We start from the raw sequence: 21095 nt of genomic DNA on the forward strand, positions 1-21095 counted from the left end.
AGGAAAATCTACCCACTAGCGCATACGGTGAGTTATGGAAGAAACCAACCGAAAAGAAAAACAGGGGGTTTGACTTTTACAAGTATTATGAATGCGATAATTACAGTATGTTTACCTCGTATAATAAGTATAATGACATATTCGGAAAAAAGTAAGAGTAATAAAATGAAATGAAATGGAAAAATAACAAAATCAACAATCTGCTGGGACACGTGCACCTGCAACCTGAATGAACATGACGTCACTGGATTGGATTTAATAGCCGTGATAAAGACTGTTCTTCTAAACTGCACTGACAGCTTTTCAGTTTGTTTCGTAAGAACTGGAACAATGGAGACCACTCAGGTGACTCTGGTTGTCAGAGGAGAAACATCATCAGGTACGACTCTTAAACATGACTGTACACAAAGGAGAAAATGATATGAGCTTTAATCTAGATTCTGAATTACAGTAAAAGTTGCACCGTTGTCCTGCTCTGTGTTCTGCAGAAATTCAATATAATACACCTTTAAAAAGTCTTTTTTTTATTTATGGGTTTATTTGACATATGACTCTTTCATGCATTTATTCTATATACTTATCATTAAGAAAATAGGTGTTTTGTTGTATTTCCTTATTACATTTATGAAGCAAACATTTAATGTGTGTTTTTTCATGCATGCATCTTTGCTTTGTACATACTTTTTATGTTCATTTTCCTGTACATGTATGATATTTCAAAACTTATTAGAAGTATTTGTGGAGCCAATTTCATCTGGACACAAAAAATAGCATTAATTGAGCAAGAAATCTGCAGGTTTTGATTTTAAATACTTTAAGGTAATGTAGATAATGAAAGTAATGAAAAAGTTGTGTATATACATATATATATATATTTATATATATATATATATGTGTGTGTGTGTGTGTGTGCGTGTGTGTGCATATACATATAACATTTTGTTTCATTTCTGAAGTGATTTTTTTCTCCATTTTACTGTGCATTTTCAAATATCTCATAAGTTTTTAGTTTTTTTTTTTACATTCAGATCTTATTCCTGTATAGATTCACATCTTATTTATATCAGTTCAAGGCCATATATATATATATATATATATATATATATATATATATATATATATATATATGTATATGTGTGTGTGTGTGTGTGTGTGTGTATAAAAAAAGAAAAAAAACTGATTTGAAAGCGAAGACAGATTTGAAGTGTAAAAACAGAATTAGATAGTGTCGATCTGACTAAAAAAAAACCCCTGTAAAACAAAAAAATGAAATCTAAAAAATACATAATCATTCAAAATCCTTTCAGAATTTAATCAAAACTATTTTTTAAGGTGTTTCCAAACACTTACATTAATGTTGAGTACATAATAATTTTCATAGGTGATGATCTTTAACCCATAAAGACCCAGTGCTACTTTTATGGCAGTTCCCAAATGAAGTTTTCTCTATATTTAACCTTTCTCAAACAATTTATCAGCATTTTATTATAGAAAAACTGACATTTTCTGTAAAATATATCAGTCAATATTACACACTAAATTTTTGAGACATCATCGACGAATGACAGCTGTTGGAGACACTTGTTTTTATGTAGAATTAATGATATATTCTGCTGAAAAACTCATGTTTCCTTCAACTTTCCCTGTTTTGATAAAGGGACTTTTGAATTTACACTGAGCTTTTATTAACATTTACATGATCAGTGAATTAAATACAGGACAGTACCTGTTTTAGACTGGAAAATACAAAAAGAAAATATTAGAATAAATGGTCATAAATCATTTGGTAGTGGTTAAATACAGAGAAAACCACAAAAATAATTTTCATGGGTCAAGGTTGGATACAACACCACAAAAAGACTGAATCAAAAAAATTTAAATGAATGAAAACTGTTCAGAAATATTGGAAATAAATACTAGAGAGGAAAATGAGGGATCAGGGTCTCCAGAATGGTTCATTATACATATTTTGATTCTAAACTGTTGATGCAGTTAAAAGATAAGAAACTTAGATCAGTGAAAATCCACTGTGCTCGTTTCTAGAGGAGGTGATTGCAGTGGTTGGGAGCTGCGACGCCCTGGGAAACTGGAGCTATCAAGACGCCGTCACTTTAAATCCTGTGAGTCAGTTTGGCGACAGGTAGGTTTTACATCAGATATTTAATAAACCACTTATTAAGTTTTTTTTTCTTCTTCTTTCAGCTGTTTGTTCCTCCATAAAGCATGTGTGTGCATGTTGTTTTCATGACAGAAACACCTGGACGACAACAGTCACCGTACCGACAGGAGTTGAATTCAAGTACAGATATTTCAAGGGCATCTTTCAGAAGTCGGAGGTGACTAAGATCTACTCGCTGAAAATGATAATATTTATGAAAGGCATTAGCTGTTTCTTTCCAAATTCACACTGGTTGACTATAAAACTATAGTTACACTTGATACTTGTGTTTTTGCAGCAGAAAGAGGAGAAAGTGATTCTTGTTCAGAAGAATTAACCCTTTAACCCCTGATGTGTCTATGGTGATCGTTCAGAAAGTATAATTTATTCTAAATATTCATAAAAATTGATCCATTTGCTCAATAGGAAAAATTTCAAAACATGTTAGGAAAATAGACCTTGCTCTTTACAGACATCTGAGCATGCCACCTGTGTAATGGGGGGCAAAACACAGAGCAGTGAGCAGTGAGTGAGACCAACTCCCAATAAAATAAATGGTTTAGGCTTCTTTTTTTTTTACACCGTTTTGCTTGGGCGGGTTTGTTTTTAGTGTTTTACTTTATTTTTTTACCAAGTTTTGACCGTGTAACTGCTTTTTGGAGTTCAACAAGGTGTCAAAAAGCAGCTGGACAGTTTTATTAAAAAAAAAAAAAAAAAAAAAAAAGAGTCCCAAAACAAAAACTACTGGACCAAAATTCAAATACTTGTTGTTCAGTGTGTTCCAGTTTACAGTTCATGTTCAACATCCTAAATCTCTTATTGATGTACATTCTGAGTGCCTTATTTAGTAAAAACCTGTCAAACTTGAATTCCTCTCTTTGTCTTTTTTTGTTATTCAACCCTGTTTTGACCCTAAAACACAGTAAAGCAAAACCACTGAAGAAAAGGAACACAAGCACATAGTCACAGCAGCTTTTATGACACTGAAACATGCAATTTCACAGCAGAAACAATGCCTCAGGGGTTAAAGGGTTAAGAAACTGAACTTTAAACTATTTAAAAAGCTGTATAATTTTGATGCAAAGGGTGGAGCTAAAACCTTGTCCTGACTTGACTTGTTCATACTTTTTTAACTGACACTTGCCGGTGTCTTGTGTCCTGATTCAAAGTTGCAGATGCTTCATGCATGTTTTAACCCTCAAAGACCTACAACTGTTTAACTTTCCCAAATGATTTATCACCATTTATCATAATACGATCCTCTGCATTTTGTAGTTTTTACAGTGGAAAGCAGGTATTTTCCTATAATTAGTTAAAACTCAGAATAAATTCATAGCTTATTATATCAAAACAGAGAAAACTGACTTTTAGAGCTAAATATATCATCAACAGAATATAAAAAATGTCTCCAACCACTGTTACTTGTCAAACTATGAGTTTTACTGGTGAATCAATGTTGCAGAAGGTGCCTACGGAAACGATGAAAAGCTGTGAAACTGTATTTTATCTGAATTATTTACATGTATTGATACGATTAGTCGTTCAGAAGGTATTAAACATTTTAGATCAGCAGATGCATTTGGTTGTCAGCTAATGTTTAGGGCAGTGTTTTTCAACCATGGGGTCGCCTGGAAATCAAATGGGGTTGCCTGATATTTCTAATAATTGATTAAAAAATAATAATGATTCAAAATTACAAGTAAAAAATATTTTTTAATGATTCAAAATATATTTCATGATAATTAAAACACCACACACTTTTTCTAATAAAAATCAAGTTCAAATAAAATGCAGGACATAATATCTGAGACAAACAACTAATCAAGTCTAAAGTGCAGTATGATGCATCTGATCTGCAAATCCTGACATTGTACTAAATATTGGAATTACAGAGTGAAAATGGTCCACGTCAGGTGGTCGTCACTATGTGGGAGACTCATCTTTATCCTCGCAAGCTGAACCCTACAGGTACAGATGCAGAATGTACAAAACAAAAACATTAAACTCATGAAAACTCGCTGTTTGCCTTCACTCATGTCGTGATGAATTCAGGAGGCGACCAAAATGTTTACTTTGGCATCTTAATAAATATTTAACATTTTCTTTGTAAAAATCCAAAGTAGTCATTTGTCCATTGGACATATGAGCAAAATTTCACTGATATTTACTAAATGTCAAAAAAACAGAAGTGTGTAATGTTGGTTTTTCCATTAAATGACAAATGTGATAATTTTGTTATTTATTATCGCAAGATGACATGAGAAGTCATTCCATAAACATATTGACCAATGTAAATATCGTGCTGACAGATACAGATATATTCATTATTATTATATATTACCCCTCTATCCCATACTAAATTAAAAAATGATTCACTTTCCTGGTGTGTCCACACACACCGCACTATGTTTCTTTTAAAATCTTTTTCTTTGCTTGTTGTAATGTCCGTCAACATCCCTTTTTGTTTTTTTATTCACGTGACTCAAGTTGCAGAAAAAGGTCTTTCCATTGCAGTTTTGCATGATATACCATTTGTGCTATGCCCGAAAAACCACCTCTTACCAGCGTTTTTCCATTAGGTACATTTTTATGCGCAAGTTATATTCACACAATTTGAGAGTCAATGGAAAAGCAACTACTATCTTGAGGTCAAATTGCTCAATATTTACACAATAGCAGTTGTTCGACCTGTTTATTGACGTATTTTTCTTTTACTGCAGAATCAGAGATGCACACTAATGATGGACTGTTCGGAATACATGGTAAGTTCAGTGTATAAAAAAAAAAAAAAAAAACTACAGATATTCACCACCCTGCTGCTGTCAATGCCACATTTGTCTGCTCAGCATTTTACAAAAGACAAAGACAGTAGAGACTGTTCTGAAATGCTTCCCGTCTGTGTTCTCCCTCCCTGTAGACGGGGTGACCTCTGTTGACCCAGGATGGTTGACCTGCCAGGCCGAGGTTCGCCTGCGTCTACACTATTCAAAGACGCCACCGGTGTCCATCTCTAAGAGGAGATTCTCAAACTCTAAAGTGAAGTAAGGGATGGATTTAACACCATTCAGACTAAAGATCAAACACTGTCTCTGTTAAGTACAATATTAAAGAAGAAAAGCACTCGGAGAGCGCAGACCTCTGCCAAGACAGATCCCCCACGGATCACCACCAAAATTTAATCATTTCTTCATTGTGCCAGTATCAATCAACATTTCCTGAAAATTTCCTGAAAATCCATCCATAACTTTTTAAGTTATCTTGCTAACAAACAAACACGCACGCAAACACACAAAGCAAAGCGATCACAATACCTCCTGGCAGAGGTAATTACAGAAAAGCAAATTAACCCTTGTGAATCCTTCTAAGTTATGTACAAAAACTTCATAAATCAACATTTTTTCAGTTTTTTTCTGCATAAATGTCTTCAATCCCTTCAGCTCTACTAAAATTGAGAAAATGTTCAATTATTTTCAGGATTTTTACCGTTTAAATGCCAGTTTGACTACATGTCACAGCTATATATGTAAAAAAAAAAAAAACACAAAAAGAATGAGACATTTTTTATAAAATTGAGGGGTGGGGGGCATTGCTGGTGATTAGAGTCATGGCTATGTCAAATAAAAGTAACAACATTGATTTCATTGCGTAGGTAATTTAATGTAGTGTCAGTTAAAAAAAAAAAAACAACTCTGATATATGATGATTTTATAGCAGTTTTTTTTTGCATGTACATTTTTGGCTTGAGGGTCTCCAGTAGGTGCAAAAAGTGTCTGTAGTGTACAATGGATTAAAAAATATGTCAAAAAAGAAATATTCTTGCGTAAATTCATCCCATAAGCTGTAACACACACATAATTATCAACAAATCAAAAACTGTACAAAAATAGCCTGAGGAACATGAGTCATATGAACCTCATCAGAGCTGCAACACAATTTCTAATCTAGTGTTGATAATAAAGCTTTGGTGTGTCATATGTATAAAAAGTCTAATCTGTCAACATATTTAGGTATTACTGCGGTCCAGAAACATGAACTACAGCTAAAGCAGTAACTGCGCTGGCTGCTGGCCCCATGGGACCGAACTTCAGAAGAAACAAGAATGTTTTCAAGGGCAAGCGAAAATAATTACTTCACCTCAAGTTAATACATTTTTTTTTTTTTTTTTTGAGTAATTCTGACCTTATTTACTCATTTGCTTTGCATGGACCCTCAGATAAATCATCATTTTTAAGCTATTTTTACTATATTGTGAATAATTGTTATCTGCCATACTAACATTAACCCATAAAGACCCAAAAACCCACTGATGACCAAAATCATTTACTGATACAAAAAGTTAAATACCAGTTGATCCACTAATCCTATCAATACATGTAAATAATTGGTGTAAAATACAGTTTATCATCTTTTCATGGTCATCAGATATGACCCATTTGGACGTTCAGAGGCTTCATAGTTACTGTGGAAACACGTCATATTCTACAACTTTGATTCACCAGTAAAAACCATGGAGTTGAATGACAGTGGATGGACAAACTTGTTTTCATGTTCAGTTAATGATAAATTTTACTGAAAAAGTCGCTTTTACCTCCATTTTCTCTGTTTTTGGTATCTGACATTTTACCAGCTTTTTAGACCCAATAATGAAAGCGAAATTTAGATGTATTTCCCCCTAGGATGTACCTTATGATTACCTCAGATAAATGCAAAAAAATTGTACTCTTGCTCTGAGCCATGCCAAAATTAATAAATTTACAAAAAAAAAAAAAGTGGTTTTTCTCATCCAGACATGCAAGTTTTTCTTTAATCTCAGTCTCATTCCAGGTTTCGTGTGTAACCCATTGTGTCCACTGGTGTTACATGTAGAACCTGTCCATTTAAACACAAATAAATTTATAAACAATAATAATAAATTAAATAATAAATACATTTTTGTGAAACACTCTGCCTGGAATAATTATTTCGATTCCCAAAATGTACCTGTGAGAGAATAAAAAGATATTCAAAAAAATAGTAGCGTGTAATTTTCGTGTCCTTTTTACCATGTTACACACAGATTTATGTATAAAAAATAATGTAAAAAATAAAAAAATATGTTTTATCTGAAAAATAGTTTCTCTTTTATCTCAGTAAATACTTATTTTTAAAATAGACCCAAAGTGCTTCCAAACTTGCTTCATCAAATTAGTCCCCATCTGGTTTGAATTTTTAGCCCCCTTGTCCTGTTTTTAGGGACCAGTTTCATAGAAGCACTCAAATGTATTTCACCCTCTCCATACTGGCCTATCAATCATACATTAACTTTCTCTAGGATCAAGCTGCAAGTGGTGTGCATTGACAAGGACAAGAATGAGCCCAGTCTTTCATCTTTACTAAAGTTGCCCACCACAGTGGAGATCAGGAAGGTCAGTGAGGATGGTTATACTTCGACCCACTCACAGCCTGAAAACGGGGAAGCCCTGGAGCCACCACAGTGGATCGAGTACATCATCCGTACAATGGACCCAGACAACCTACAAGTCACTTTTGAATTCTTTGAGGTAACACACACCTGATAATTCTACACCACCTAATTTTTCCATTACATTTATTTATCATGGTGTTTCGTTTACAGGAGGATGTGAATGGGTACGGATCATCGAGGTTTGTTCGAACAGGACTTGTGGGCACAGCTTGCCTTGTCTCCCCCGGTTTTTTGGAGAACGGCACAGACTATGGACGACTCACACTTCCTATAATGGGACACACTTCCAGACATGCCATTGGGACAGTCACAGGTCAGCGTTCACATGTATATTACATAAATGTACTTTTTTTATTAAGATCCCAGCACATTTGGCAGTATACAATATCTCAAATTAGTACTGTCAGTTTGTCGGAACCAAAAAAATGCATCGTTGTTTATCTCCATGTAACCACTTACGGCACTGTCAGGGTTTAGAGTTACTTTTGTGGCAGTTCCCAAATGAATTTTTCTCTCTCTCTAACCGTTCTTAAGTGATTTATCATCATTTGTTTTAATACTATCCTCTGTATTTTGTGTTTTTTTCAGTGAAAATCAGGTATTTTCCCAAATTGATCACATAGATTTTCATTAAAAATATCAGGTTAAAGTTGACGGTTATATCAGAAACAGATAAAACTGAAGAAAAAGCGACTTTTTCTGCAAAGTCTGTCATTAACTAAACATAAAACAAGTGTCTCCATCCACAGTCAGTGATCCAACTCCATGGGTTTTACTGGTGAATCAATGTTGAAGAAGATGAGGGTGTTTCCATGTTCACTATGGAGCCTCTGAACGTCCAAATGGGTCATATCTGATGACCATGAAAAGATGACAAACTGTATTTTACTCCAATTATTTATATGTATTAGTATTAGATATTAGAAGTATTAGATATTCTTAGTGGATCAACAGGTATTAAACAGTTTACATCAGCAGATGGTTTTAGTTGCCAGTGGATGTCTGGGTCTTTATGGGTTATGGAATACAATGACAAAAAATAAAAATATACAAAAATAAATAAAAAAACAAGTGAAAAAGTACCCCTGCCTGGTCACACAACACCTTTCCCCTCCTGCTCACTGAAGCCCTGCCTACCCAGGGATTACAGTACTTTCCGGACTATTAGCCGCACCTGACTATAAGCCGCACCCATGCTCCACGCTGCTGTCTCCAACATCTCACCACTGATTCATTGATGCCAAGCTTAGGTGCAGCAGCTCTATTTCCTTCTTTGACAGCCGGATTGATCATTAGCCCGTGAAATACAAATTAGCCGAATCATTGTTTGAGCCGCGGGTTCACAGCATGTGAAAAAAGTAGCAGTTTATAGACCGGAAATTACAGTAATGTTGAGTCTTACATTTCAATCTTTTCAAAAATGTGTAAGAAAAAAAAAAAAAAAGCAAAAACTGAGAGAAAGGTACAGGTGAAGAACATGCGTCAAATTTGAGAAGAATGGAGTGCATAGTGTCCAAGAAATTTAAAAAAAAAAAAAAAACAAATTGTCAAAATTTTCTTCCTGGTACACTTTCCTCTCATCCAAACACAAGCACAAACTCTCCTGCAGTTAACCAGGCCAACAAAATCATTGGAGCACCACAAACCCCCCTCTCAGAACTGTACAGCCAGACTGTGATCAGGAAGGCCACCCTAATTACAGAAGACCTCTCTCACCCCCTCCACCACTGCTTCCACCTGCTACCATCACGCAAACACTATAAGGTTCCACTGGCCCGGAAACCATCTACAAAAAAATCCTCTGCAATAACCACCATGAATGACCAAATATGAATACTCTGCTGTTTTTAATTTCTTTCTTTCTATCTATCTATCTATCTATCTATCTATCTATCTATCTATCTATCTATCTATCTATCTATCTATCTATCAAAAATCAAAAAATTCAGCCATTAAATTCTCTTAGTGATAAAGAACATGTGTATTAAATTTGAAAAGAATTGGGTGAATAGTCTTTGAGAAATAGGTTGGACAAAAACTGTGGACAAACAGAGGGACGGATGGGATTTATGTCCGTTTTTTTTATTTGGGGGTATAAAAAAAGGACAGCTGTATTTGGCGTTCTTTCTACTTTTTATGGTGAGATTTATATACTGACAGCGCTTGGAAGGAGTTGGCAAGAAGTCTGCAAAGGTGCCATAAAAGTGACTCATAATCGATATAATGACATTTTAACCAAACCTCAATCTTTTTTCAAATCCTAAATAAATATTGATTAAATTTATGCAGAGTCATTAGAAGTTGGCATATCCCCCAACGACACTGAAAAGTGCAATCAGTGCAATAAACTGTAATATCTAAATAGTATAGTTTTTATCACACATTTTATGATGTGCATTATATATTTATGAATATATAATATGAATATTTAGGTATTTTTATTTTCTTCTGTTTACAAGTGTTTTATCTGTGTTTTTACTGAGACCAATGCATCGTCACTTTGTTTTGCAGGAGATCTATGACGTAATGTTCAAATAACAAATAAAGAGTCCACATCTGAAGTGATGAATATTAGCTTAATAGTTTTCTTACCAGTTGACAGCAGTGGAGTCGAGTAGTTTCTTAAGTAGTTTGCATGAAAAATGTCAGGTTTTCCAGCTCTGCTCCTGAAACAAAACAACAAATGAGATGACAAAACAGCAAAAGCAAAAGGACATTAGGCGATCAAACCCTCCAGTCATATAACTAAGTATAAAATCAGTACCTATGGACTGAAACACACCAAAATAATAATTTGACCGTTTGTTGAAAGTAGTGACTTTTGAATATTATGTGATTTCAGACATTGGTCAGACATGGGCGTGGCCTAGATCAGCAAATACTGTTTGAGTCTAGGAAGGTGCAGACATGAAGGATTACAATGTTCAACGAGTAGTACCAGGCACAACAAACCCCGCCTCTCGCACATATTGTAGCTTATTTTGGCATCGATCCAGCTGATGTCATCATGTCTATGCATGTGCTGATGTCAGCATATCAATTGCCTCTATATACGTGCCAAGTCTGAAGAAAATTGAAACAAAATTGATGTTTTTATAGACATTTGAAATTTCGCCCATTATAATTAAATGGGAGAAGAAAAAATATTTTAAAAATTCATTAAAAATTTTAACTTTGATCTACTCTTCACAAAACGTAACCACATCTATTCTGGGTCACTGGCAATCTAAAAACCCATTTTGGTATGACTTCAACCAATAGTTTTGCTGCTACAGGCATGTGAAATTTCGCCCAATATAGGTAAATGGGGAAAAAAAAGATTTAAAAAAGTCATTAAAAATTTAAACTTTGACCCACTCTTCCCACAATGTAATGGCATCTATTCTGGGTCACTGGCAATTTATAAACCCAATTTGGTATGAATTCAATCAATATTTTTTCTGCTGAAGTGTTAACAAACAAACCGAACCAAAAACAATACCCCTTGCCTCACCTTCAGGGGTTGAGATAATTAAGTTTAAATAGGAGAAGAAACAAGATGTTTTTTTCTAAATAATGTGATGCAACGGAAACAAAATAATGATGCTGATTGCTTTATCCCACAGCGTTATATTCCAGGGGATAAAACCTACATGGGCTGGGAAGTGGGTTTGTGCATACACCAACCTTTTTCTCTGCCAAATGGGTTGCAAATAGCATGTGCTAACAGAAAAGAGGGAGACTGGAGTTTTTATTTGCACATATTTGTCACTGTAAACACATTAACTTGCTCAATGTGTGTATTTTTTTAGTGGATTATCTGGTGATCCAGCCTATTCAGGATCTGCAGTGTGATATGAGCTCTTCTTTTACTAAGTTCTGGAAGAAAAGAAGCCCTCTGGATATCGGCCATAGAGGAACAGGGAGGACACACTCAGCCAAGTAAGAAATAATAGGAGTCTGAACCAGTTTACAGCAAAGAAAAGATGACATAATTACAATCCATGTAAAAATTGACGAGTTATAATCCATAATGTGTCCGACTTGTGTACATTTATGTCCCAAACAGGCACTATAGAATCAGAGAGAACACAATTAACGCTTTCAAAACTGCGGCCAAGCATGTAAGTCAACCGCATGACTAATGCATGAACGTCACCTTTAACATTCTGCAAACTGAAACGTTTCGTCTCTTCTGTTTGCTTAGGGGGCTGCTTATGTCCAGTTTGAGGTTCAGCTCTCTAAAGATCAGGTTCCTGTCATCTACGGTGATCTGACCTGCATCACTTGTGCTAAAACGGTATTTACACATTGGCTGCACTTGACACTAGTCCAGAACTGTTTAAGTCAACTAGTAAAGGGGGTGTCAAAGTCATTTTAGTTCAGGGGCCAGATTCAGTCCAATATGATCTGAAGTGGATCAGACCAGTAAAATAATAATAGTGAAAATAATAAAACAACATTACAAAAGTGTTTACATCAACAAAATTTCCTTAAAAATGTGAATAATATGAACAACCTGAGATTTCTTAAGAAAAATGACTTCAATTTCACCAATATTATGCCTCAGTTTATCTATTCACATGTGCATTACAACTTACAGATCACAGATGATCTGCAAAGACACTAAACATTTAGAAACAGCCAGAATATTGTTAAAATTGCACTTACTTCTTTAAACCATAAAGACTCAAACAGCCACCATAAACTGAAACCATCTATTGATCTGAACTGTTTAATACCTGTGAATCCACTAACCCTGTCAATACATGTAAATAATTGGTGGAAAATGCAGTTTGTCATCTTTTCATGGTCATTTGGGCATTCAGAGGCTCCATAGTTACCATGGAAACACCGTCATCTTCTACAACATTGAGTCACCAGTAAAACCCGTGCAGTTTAATAAATGACCATGGATGGAGACACTTGGTTTATGTTTAGTTGATGATATATTTTACTGAAAAAGTCACTTTTTCCTCCATTTTCTCAGTTTTTGATATAATAACCCTCAATTTTTATTTGAGCTTTCCTGGACATCAATCATGATCAGTGAAATAGATGTTGAAAAATACCTGATTTTCACTTAAGAATGCAAAAATATTGACCATACTATTAGAATAAATGGTGATAAATCACTTAAGAAAAGTTAAAAATAGAGAAAAATGATTTGGGAACTGCCACAAAATTAGCACTGGGTCTTTTTGGGTTAAAGACATTTTAGGTTGTTCATATTTGTTCAGGTTATTCACATTTTGCGTGAAAGAATAGTTTGTAAAAGTGAATAATTTTTATGGAATTTTACTTTTTACACTGGAGTTTATTTACAGGCTATTATGATAGTATTTTACTGGTCTGATCCACTTCAGGGTTGGAACAGGTGGAACTGAGTCCACTACTGCTACTACTACTTGGATATTTCCTAGACACATTTCAATACAATAGAGCAAACACAACTAAAGACCTACCAAATTAAATTTAATACATTTTAAAGATGTTTTTAAGGTATTAAATGCAGATTTGTAAATTCAAGGCTTTTTAAGACCCTGCAAGAACCCTGCAATTTCTTCATTGTAATTTTTGCATTTCACAAATTCATCCCACCCGGGTGCTTTTGGCCACATGTGTGTTGTAAAGGACAGAATGTGTGTTATTTGCATGTATTGTATGTTTTTTTTTTCCATGCATACAACGGTGTATTTGTTGAAATAGGTTAGTTTGTCATTCTTTGTCTTATCTTGGCAGAAAAATAGGGCATTTGAGTACATTGAGATTCCAGTAAAAGACTTGAAATTTGATCAGCTGCAGAGTCTAAAGGTAAATAAATGTATATTCATTTGTAAGATGTAAACAAATTTATGACGTCTCGTAATTAAATAACTTTCTGATTGTCTTTGTTTTGTTAAACAGCTCGGCATGATGGGACAAGACCCCACAGGTATGCACTTCTTTGTGTAAACTGATCAGATCATCAGTAGGTCATCAGATAATTTGTGCAATCTGTGTTTTGTTTGTTGCTCAGACATGCAGGCAGATGATGACAAAGACGCTGAGAGCCAGCCATTTCCTCAGCTGTCACAGGTGAATATTTTAGTGGTTTCTAAACCTAAACACTGGGCTGGACAAGATGGTCAGAATAAGCTCCAAATTGTGAAATTTTACCAAATGTTTTGTCTTGAGCAATCATTTATAATTAAAATTTACACTAGGAAACACCTATAACCTATGGCTTCTTCAACTTTCACTCAGAACCAAAAATAATGATTTGACATTAATTGTGATAACTAGCACGTTGACCAATGGGGGAACCACGGATTCTAGATAAAGATACTGACTCTGGTCTAACTATTATGACAAAAGATAAATCTGATTTCCTCTTTATAGATTTTCCACAAAGTTTCTGAATATGTGGGCTTCAACATTGAGATCAAATGGATCGCTCAGACAACAGTAGGTATTCTAAAGCAGTTGCAAAGGTTTTTCCTCATTACACTCTACACACGAATGCTTTGTTTTGACAGAATGAGTCGTGGGACAGCAATGTATCATCCTACTTCAACATGAACACCTTCCTGGACATTATCCTGTCATGTGTTCTGGAGAATGCCGCGACAAGACGCATCATCTTCTCCTGCTGTGACGCAGATATTTGTAGCATGTAAGTGTGACAGTAAAACCACATGGAAAATAAAACAATCCTCCTCTCTGTGGTGTCTAGTCAACAGATGCTGGCCCCTCAGGATTAATTATAAGAAGGTGTTCCATCACTTTGTGTTCGTTTTGTCCGTCAGGGTGCGTCGCAAGCAGAACAAGTACCCGGTCCTGTTCCAGACACAGGGACTCTCTGACAGACATCCGGAGCTGATGGACATCCACTGCCGGTCCACACCGTTCGCTGTCAACTTTGCACTAAGCGAAGACATTCTGGTGAGCAACAGATGCCTAAAATTCAACCACATCCTTATTTTATAGCGTTTGCAAGGTAAAATTCTATTATATACAGGATATCTGCTGAAACTTGCATGTTCCTACATTTCTGACATTTGCTAATATTCATTACACTCTTTCACCACAGCATGAACACGCTCACAGCACGTTGCATTCCAAGCATCCGGTGTTGTGACTTAGTGTATCAGCCATAAACAGTAGCCAATTAAAAGGTTCCACCAGTCAATCACACTATACTTTCGATCAAAATTATTACATGTTTAAATGATCAAAATAAATTGTGAATAACAATGCTTTTTTTTCCATCAAGTGTATTTAATTTTTTAATGCCTCTGGATGTCAAATTTAATGCTTTTAAATGCTATTTAAGGCCTTAATTTTCACAAAACCTAATAAATGACTTTTAATGCTTTTTAATGACCCGAATAAATCCTGTGCTCTCCCCAGCATAAAAACTACCTCATCTACAACCCATGGTTCCCCACGGGTCACATACTAGTTTAACTATAATACAGTGTTTTAAAGCTGTGTAAATTATCTGTGTGAGATAAACAAAGATGTAGTGCTGCCGTGATTCGTCGACATAATCAACCATGAAAATTACTCGATGGCAATTTTTTTAGTTGACCAACCGTTTTACTATTGACCGCCTATTTATTTTTGACCGTGGCAACTGGGAAATCCATGCCACATTGGCGCCTGCAGTGTCTTAGAGAGAGAGCACGCATTCATCCCCCCTCCCTCGTCCGGTCTGTGGATCCCTGTACACCCGTTCATCCACCCCCAGCCCCCTATCTTACATGGAAAACATCCCAAACTGTAATTTTTTTGTTTGGTAATATTAAAGTTATTCATATTGTTTACATTTGCCATGATAAAGGTGACATTTTATGTTTTGGCCCTTGAGTTGTATTCAGAATAAAACAAACACAACAAAATAACAAACGCTTGATTTTTTAAAAGAAATTTGTTGTTTAGATGAGTCAAATAATCTAAAAATTAGTCAAAAGATTAATCATTAGAAAATGAGTCATTAGTCGCATCACTACAAAGATGCAACTGTTAATTCACATGTTCACCATTATCTAATATAAGACTATTATATCCTCTGTATATCAATGTTCTTATTTTATATATTGGCCAACATATCGGTTATCAGCTTTTTTTAAGCCACCAGTATCGGCATCAGCCCCAAAAATCCCATATCGGTCGGGCTCTGGTTTATAAACAGCTGATCCATGAAACGTCCATCTAGTATAAGAGCAGCCGGGTTTTCTCAGCACCACAGTGTCTTTTCCTCCATCCTTAATACGTCTCCTTTAAATCTTTCCTTGACCTCATGATGTTTTCCATTGAGGTCATGGTGAAGTGGTTAATCGCATCAATCAGTGTGTGGATGTTTTTGGATATTTTTGTCGTGCACATCTTGTTCAAAAGCACATGGTTATGCATGTTCTGATGACCCTGATGAAGGCCACAAAATGAAACATCTAGCTTTAAAAACAGTTACTCAATACCACAAGTGCTCTTGAACCTCTTGACCCGGTTCAGGTCAAGAGATTCAGTTTGTTTCTCTGTGCACTTTGGAAGTAGATGAAACTGTGCGACAACCTTCTACTTTGTGACCATTACTCGTCAGTTCAGCTGTAGATATGTTACATGTTCAACTGCTTTACCTGTAAAAAAAAAATGTAATAAAACCACCCATAATGCTGTCTTTTAAGTCATTTTCTTCTTGTTAGGTCATTTCAGTCTTGTTGAAAAGGACTAAGACATCACTCATTTCTTTCATTTGGACAAAACAATCACTAAGTTACATTACTACAGCTTCATTTTTGACTTATGTCTTACATGACACACGATTTCTTGAACTAAACTTGAAATACATACTGGTTTGACTTTCATTCAACTGATGGCGCTAGACGTTTACAAATAATTAAGCTAGTAGTACTTGTTCTAAAAAAAAAAAGGCATCTGTCTTAATTTCAACACATGTATCTCACGTCTCATTTTCCTCTCACTCACCGATTCAACACTGCTGTATTTGTAGGGAATCTGTGCCAACGCCGCAGACCTGCTGAAGAATGTGGACTACGTCAGGGAGATCCAGTCTAAAGGCCTGGTGGTGTTCAGCTGGGGCGAGGAAAACAACGACAGCGAGGCTAGAAAGGAGCAAAGCGAACAGAAAATCGATGGGTACATATATGACAGGTAGGTTCAGCAAAATAGCAAAATATTCATATTTTGGAATGTTGCTGCCGTATTTGATTATTACTGAAACTGATGCATGCAGGTTTTGTAACATGAGAACACAATTAGAAACATTCATTGTGTGTGACTAATTTTAACAAACCAATCTAATACAAAATGGAAGGAGCTGTAGAATTAAGTGGATCACAATAGTTATAAGTGCAAAAGAGCCTGGACTCTTCTAAAGCTAAACTGATAACGTATCTGTTTAAGAAAGCCTACAATTGTTGATGTTTTGATATTTTTAAAATCTGTCATTTTCAGCTGTAGCACTCTGAGATTCTCTGGATGAAAAGTGTGTTATAAATAAAATCTCTTATTAGCCCGCCCCCCAAGGGGAGGCAAGTGGTATTGTTTTTGGTTCAGTTTGTTTCTTTGTTTGATTAACACTCTAGCAGCATATGTATTGATTGAATTCATACCAAATTTAATTTACAGATTGCCAGTGACCCAGAATAGATCTCATTACATTTTGGGAACAGTAGGTCATGTTAAAATTTTTAAAGAATTTTTTAAATATTTTTTTCCCCCCCTTTACTTATAATGGGTGAAATTTCGAATTTCTGTAGCAGCAAAATTCTTGGTTGAATTCATACGAAAGTGGGCTTATAGACTGCCAGTGGCCCAAAATAGATGTGATTACATTGTGGGAAAAGTAGGTCAAAGTTCAAATTTTTTATTAATTTTTCCAATCTTTTTTCTTCTCTCCCATTTACTTATAATGGGCAAAATTTCAAATGTCTGCAAAAACATCAATTTTGTTTCAGTTTACTTTAAAATTGGCACATATATAGAGGCAACTGATATGCTGACATCACCACACGCATAGACATGATGACATCAACTGGATCAATGCCAAAATAAGCTACAATACGTGCGAGGGACGGGGTTTGTTGTACCTGGCACCACTTGTTAGTATTTATAATTAGTCTTAAGCATGTGTATATGGGGATAGTTTAGATTCACTGACACTGTGTAAAGCATTCTCAAGTAAATTCTACATTTTTATTCTGTTTAAGGCTTTGTAATTTTTATATTTCACATTTCTGTGTTTGAGCCTGAGGTGGAAAATCCCCGCTCCATAGAGTACAATTCCTGCCATGTATTTGTTCCAACCACTCACTGAACCAACCCATTTTGATGAGCACACCTCCTCATCCAGGTAGATGGGATAATTAGTGGAATCATCTGTGTTAAATGAACAGGTACTCTATGAAGCTGGGATTACCCATGTCTGGTTTGAGCTAAAAAAAAAAAAAAAAAAAAAAAAAAAAAAAAAGATGGATTCTGCGTTTTTCACCAAATCATGCAGCCCTAATTCCAACCTTCACATTCCTAGTATTTATATCAGTATATGGTATACATATAGTCTTTATATTAGTACATATAATAGTCAAATCTACTCTATCTGCTATAGAGCTGCAACAGATAACTGGTCATGCAATGGGCTGTCAACAATTGTATAAATCAACAACTATTTACCAATACCTCACATTCACAATTATTTTAGTCTATTACAAGAAACAAACAGGTTGCATTTAGAATTTGTGACAAATAATCTTGATTTGATATGTTTCCCAGATCTTATTTGTAGGATTAAATGATATTTCTCATTAACACAGTAATGGACTGATCTGATTTAATGTTGTCTTTTTTCTTTTTAGAATCTGTGAGGCCCAGATACAGCAGAGAAACATCTTCCACAAGGAGAAAGAACCGCAGTGTGAATCCACAGAGGAAGCTGGGAAATCCTACTGCAATATATCTTAACTTTTACTTTACTAGACATGACATTAAGAACAGTTTAGTATTTAAAATATAAATCTGGTCTCAATGTCTGAAAGGGTTGAGAAATAAGAGCAATTTATTGTACAAATCTTTCATTTTCTTACAGCCCCAATTCCAAAAAAAGTTGTGACAGTTTGTAAAATAAATAAGAACAGAATGCAATCAATTGAAAATCTTATAAACCCAATTTTTTTTAATGATGTTACAAAGAAACCATAGCAAATGTTCAAATGGAAAAACTGTACTAAGTGCACAATGCAATGTTGAATTTGATAGCTGCAATATGGCTCTAAAAATCTGTAAAAGTAAGTAGTAGGCTACTAAAAAGAACCACCTATTACACATTGTCACAACTTTATGGGAGTCTGGGTTGTAAACCATGTAAACTCATCTCTTTGTTGACAGAAAATGGCCACTGTCTGGTTGCCTCACACCAGTTTTAGCGAAAATGTCAGTACAATAGTCAAGCATAATGTTTGTTTTTTTCTATTTGCTTTTAATACATGATGATCTTAACAGACGAGAGCCATTTTACTGAACCTTAAAATCATTTCAAATTTTTCGTAATTGTGGAACAATGCTGGGATGGGGCATGGCAATAACGTAGTCAATATGCTGCATGTGTTCTTGATGTGAAAATGTTCTTCAGGTGTAAGCTGTAACAGGAAATCAAGCTGCATGTCATAATGTTTGAGTGACATGGGGCTATCAGTAGAACTGAAGAGGAGGACCGAATTATGGACTTATGATGTATTGGATATATGTGTCTGTATGCATATTAATGTTCACTGTAATGTGTGTATGCTCAATATGTAATGCACACACTGATATTATCATCATTATTCACCATAGATCTTATTGAGGGTGGAAGGAGGGGGGGGTTAGAAGGGTTTTTTGTTTCTGTTTGGAGTGTTATACTGTTGTGTATATGATCGTATGTTCATTAAAATCGAAAATCAATTTAAACACAAAAAATCTTAAAAATAGGGCTATCAGTCTTTTTCTGTGCATTTAACCATTTTCATAAGTGTGTTTCAGATACGATCTAATATTTGTACTGACAGTACTAAATTGCCAGTACTTGATAGTAATAAATTGTTTTCCAGAAGAAGCAGATATTAAACATTGGCTTGATATTTCAATACAGTGTCTAATGTAATTATTCCTCATTAAGTCTGTTTTTCCCAAATTATATTTACATCATGGCAGCCATTTTACATGCAATATGACAAATAATCAGTCCATCCAGAAAAACGTGATTATGCGATCGCATAAGTCAATGCAAAATCAAGCAAATAACATCCATTATGCAGTGATCTGCATTTTATCAAGAAGGGACACATATTCCCCACAACAATAGCGTATTTCCACACAAAATACGCCAAATTTGCAGAGCTCACATGATTTCATTTAATTTTTCCGCATTAAGTTTAAAAAATATTGCATTCTAACTTGACTCGGGTAGTGATGTAAGTAAATATGCGACACACAACGTCACCGGCTCACACGTCCACAGAATGTAAACTAACCGCAAGCCTTAGAAGAAATTCAGCAAGATGATGAAAAATGCAGCTCATTTGGTGCCAAAAATATCTGCAAAAGACAGAGCAAACCAGGACCCAATGTCCGACACGAAAGCGAGGGCATACTATTTTACATCCCATGCAACCGTGTTGGAACACATGAGAAATTGATGCTAGAGCCACTTTTCCAGCACAAAACATCTGAAAATGGATTCTGCTGTAGCAATAATAATGTTATATGAACATCAAAGCTGTAATAGCCTTGGATGGCCTGTTCTACCTCACTTCTGTGAAGCAGGAAGCAATTATTTTATTTTTGACATGTGTGACTCAGTAATGTTAAAGCCATGTTTGAGCCATGCTTAGAAAATAAAGAACTAAAACACACCCAGCACTTTCTGTGATGTAGTGTATGCTTATTTCTTGTATGGTTGTTTATCATAGGATGTAATTACACATTTTTCATTTAGTAGTAGCCTAGTTATAACAGGGTGTGGGAGACGAATCAGTTTTTTTCATTGAAACACATTTTTCCAGTTACTGCATATTTCGCAACTTCGTGCATTTTTTGCAATTCCCACAATTCCACCGCATAAAATCAAATAAAAACCCTGCATTAGATTACCAGTTCTTATTTGTGACAAACTTAGTAAGGGTGAGTGTTTTACCTTGCTGACATGGTTTGACTATGTCTGCAGTCTTCCTCAGAAACATGTCAGCAAGGTAAAACACTCACCTTACTAACTTTGTTGCAAAGAACTGCTAATCTAAGTAATCTTCAAAATTAACAATCAATCTAAAATCCTGCATATTCCATCTTAATCAGACTTTACCTGCATTTTTCTGGAGGAAGTGAATAATATACAGTACAGTGCAGAAGCCTTATGCAACCTTTAACTTTGTTGTTTTTCCAGGACTGTAATGGACATGTCTTTATTGATAACAAGAAAAATGCAGGAAATATATAGTTTTGAAACACACACTATAA

At 35.1% G+C, this 21095-nt stretch overlaps 1 protein-coding gene across 2 annotated transcripts; it reads left to right on the forward strand.

Annotated features, from left to right (window-relative positions):
- Positions 1-185: 185 nt before the first annotated feature.
- Positions 186-20627, forward strand: LOC115430362 (glycerophosphocholine phosphodiesterase GPCPD1-like). Of its 2 annotated transcripts, none has more exons than XM_030150341.1 (19): positions 186-379; positions 2046-2120; positions 2203-2336; positions 4051-4126; positions 4879-4920; positions 5076-5199; positions 7470-7698; positions 7773-7935; positions 11414-11543; positions 11671-11725; positions 11809-11901; positions 13344-13415; positions 13509-13536; positions 13621-13679; positions 13983-14048; positions 14120-14256; positions 14390-14525; positions 16597-16757; positions 18461-20627. In XM_030150341.1, the coding sequence occupies exons 1-19, from the start codon at positions 331-333 to the stop codon at positions 18564-18566; spliced, it is 1935 nt and encodes a 644-aa protein (XP_030006201.1). In that variant the 5' UTR covers positions 186-330; the 3' UTR covers positions 18567-20627. The 2 variants fall into 2 exon arrangements, with proteins under 2 accessions (XP_030006201.1, XP_030006211.1); XM_030150351.1 differs by having other exon boundaries at positions 188-379; positions 2044-2140; positions 2252-2336.
- The last annotated feature ends 468 nt before the right edge of the window (positions 20628-21095 follow it).

The sequence above is a fragment of the Sphaeramia orbicularis genome, chromosome 2 (genome assembly GCF_902148855.1).
Source record: "Sphaeramia orbicularis chromosome 2, fSphaOr1.1, whole genome shotgun sequence".
Lineage (NCBI taxonomy): Eukaryota > Metazoa > Chordata > Actinopteri > Kurtiformes > Apogonidae > Sphaeramia > Sphaeramia orbicularis.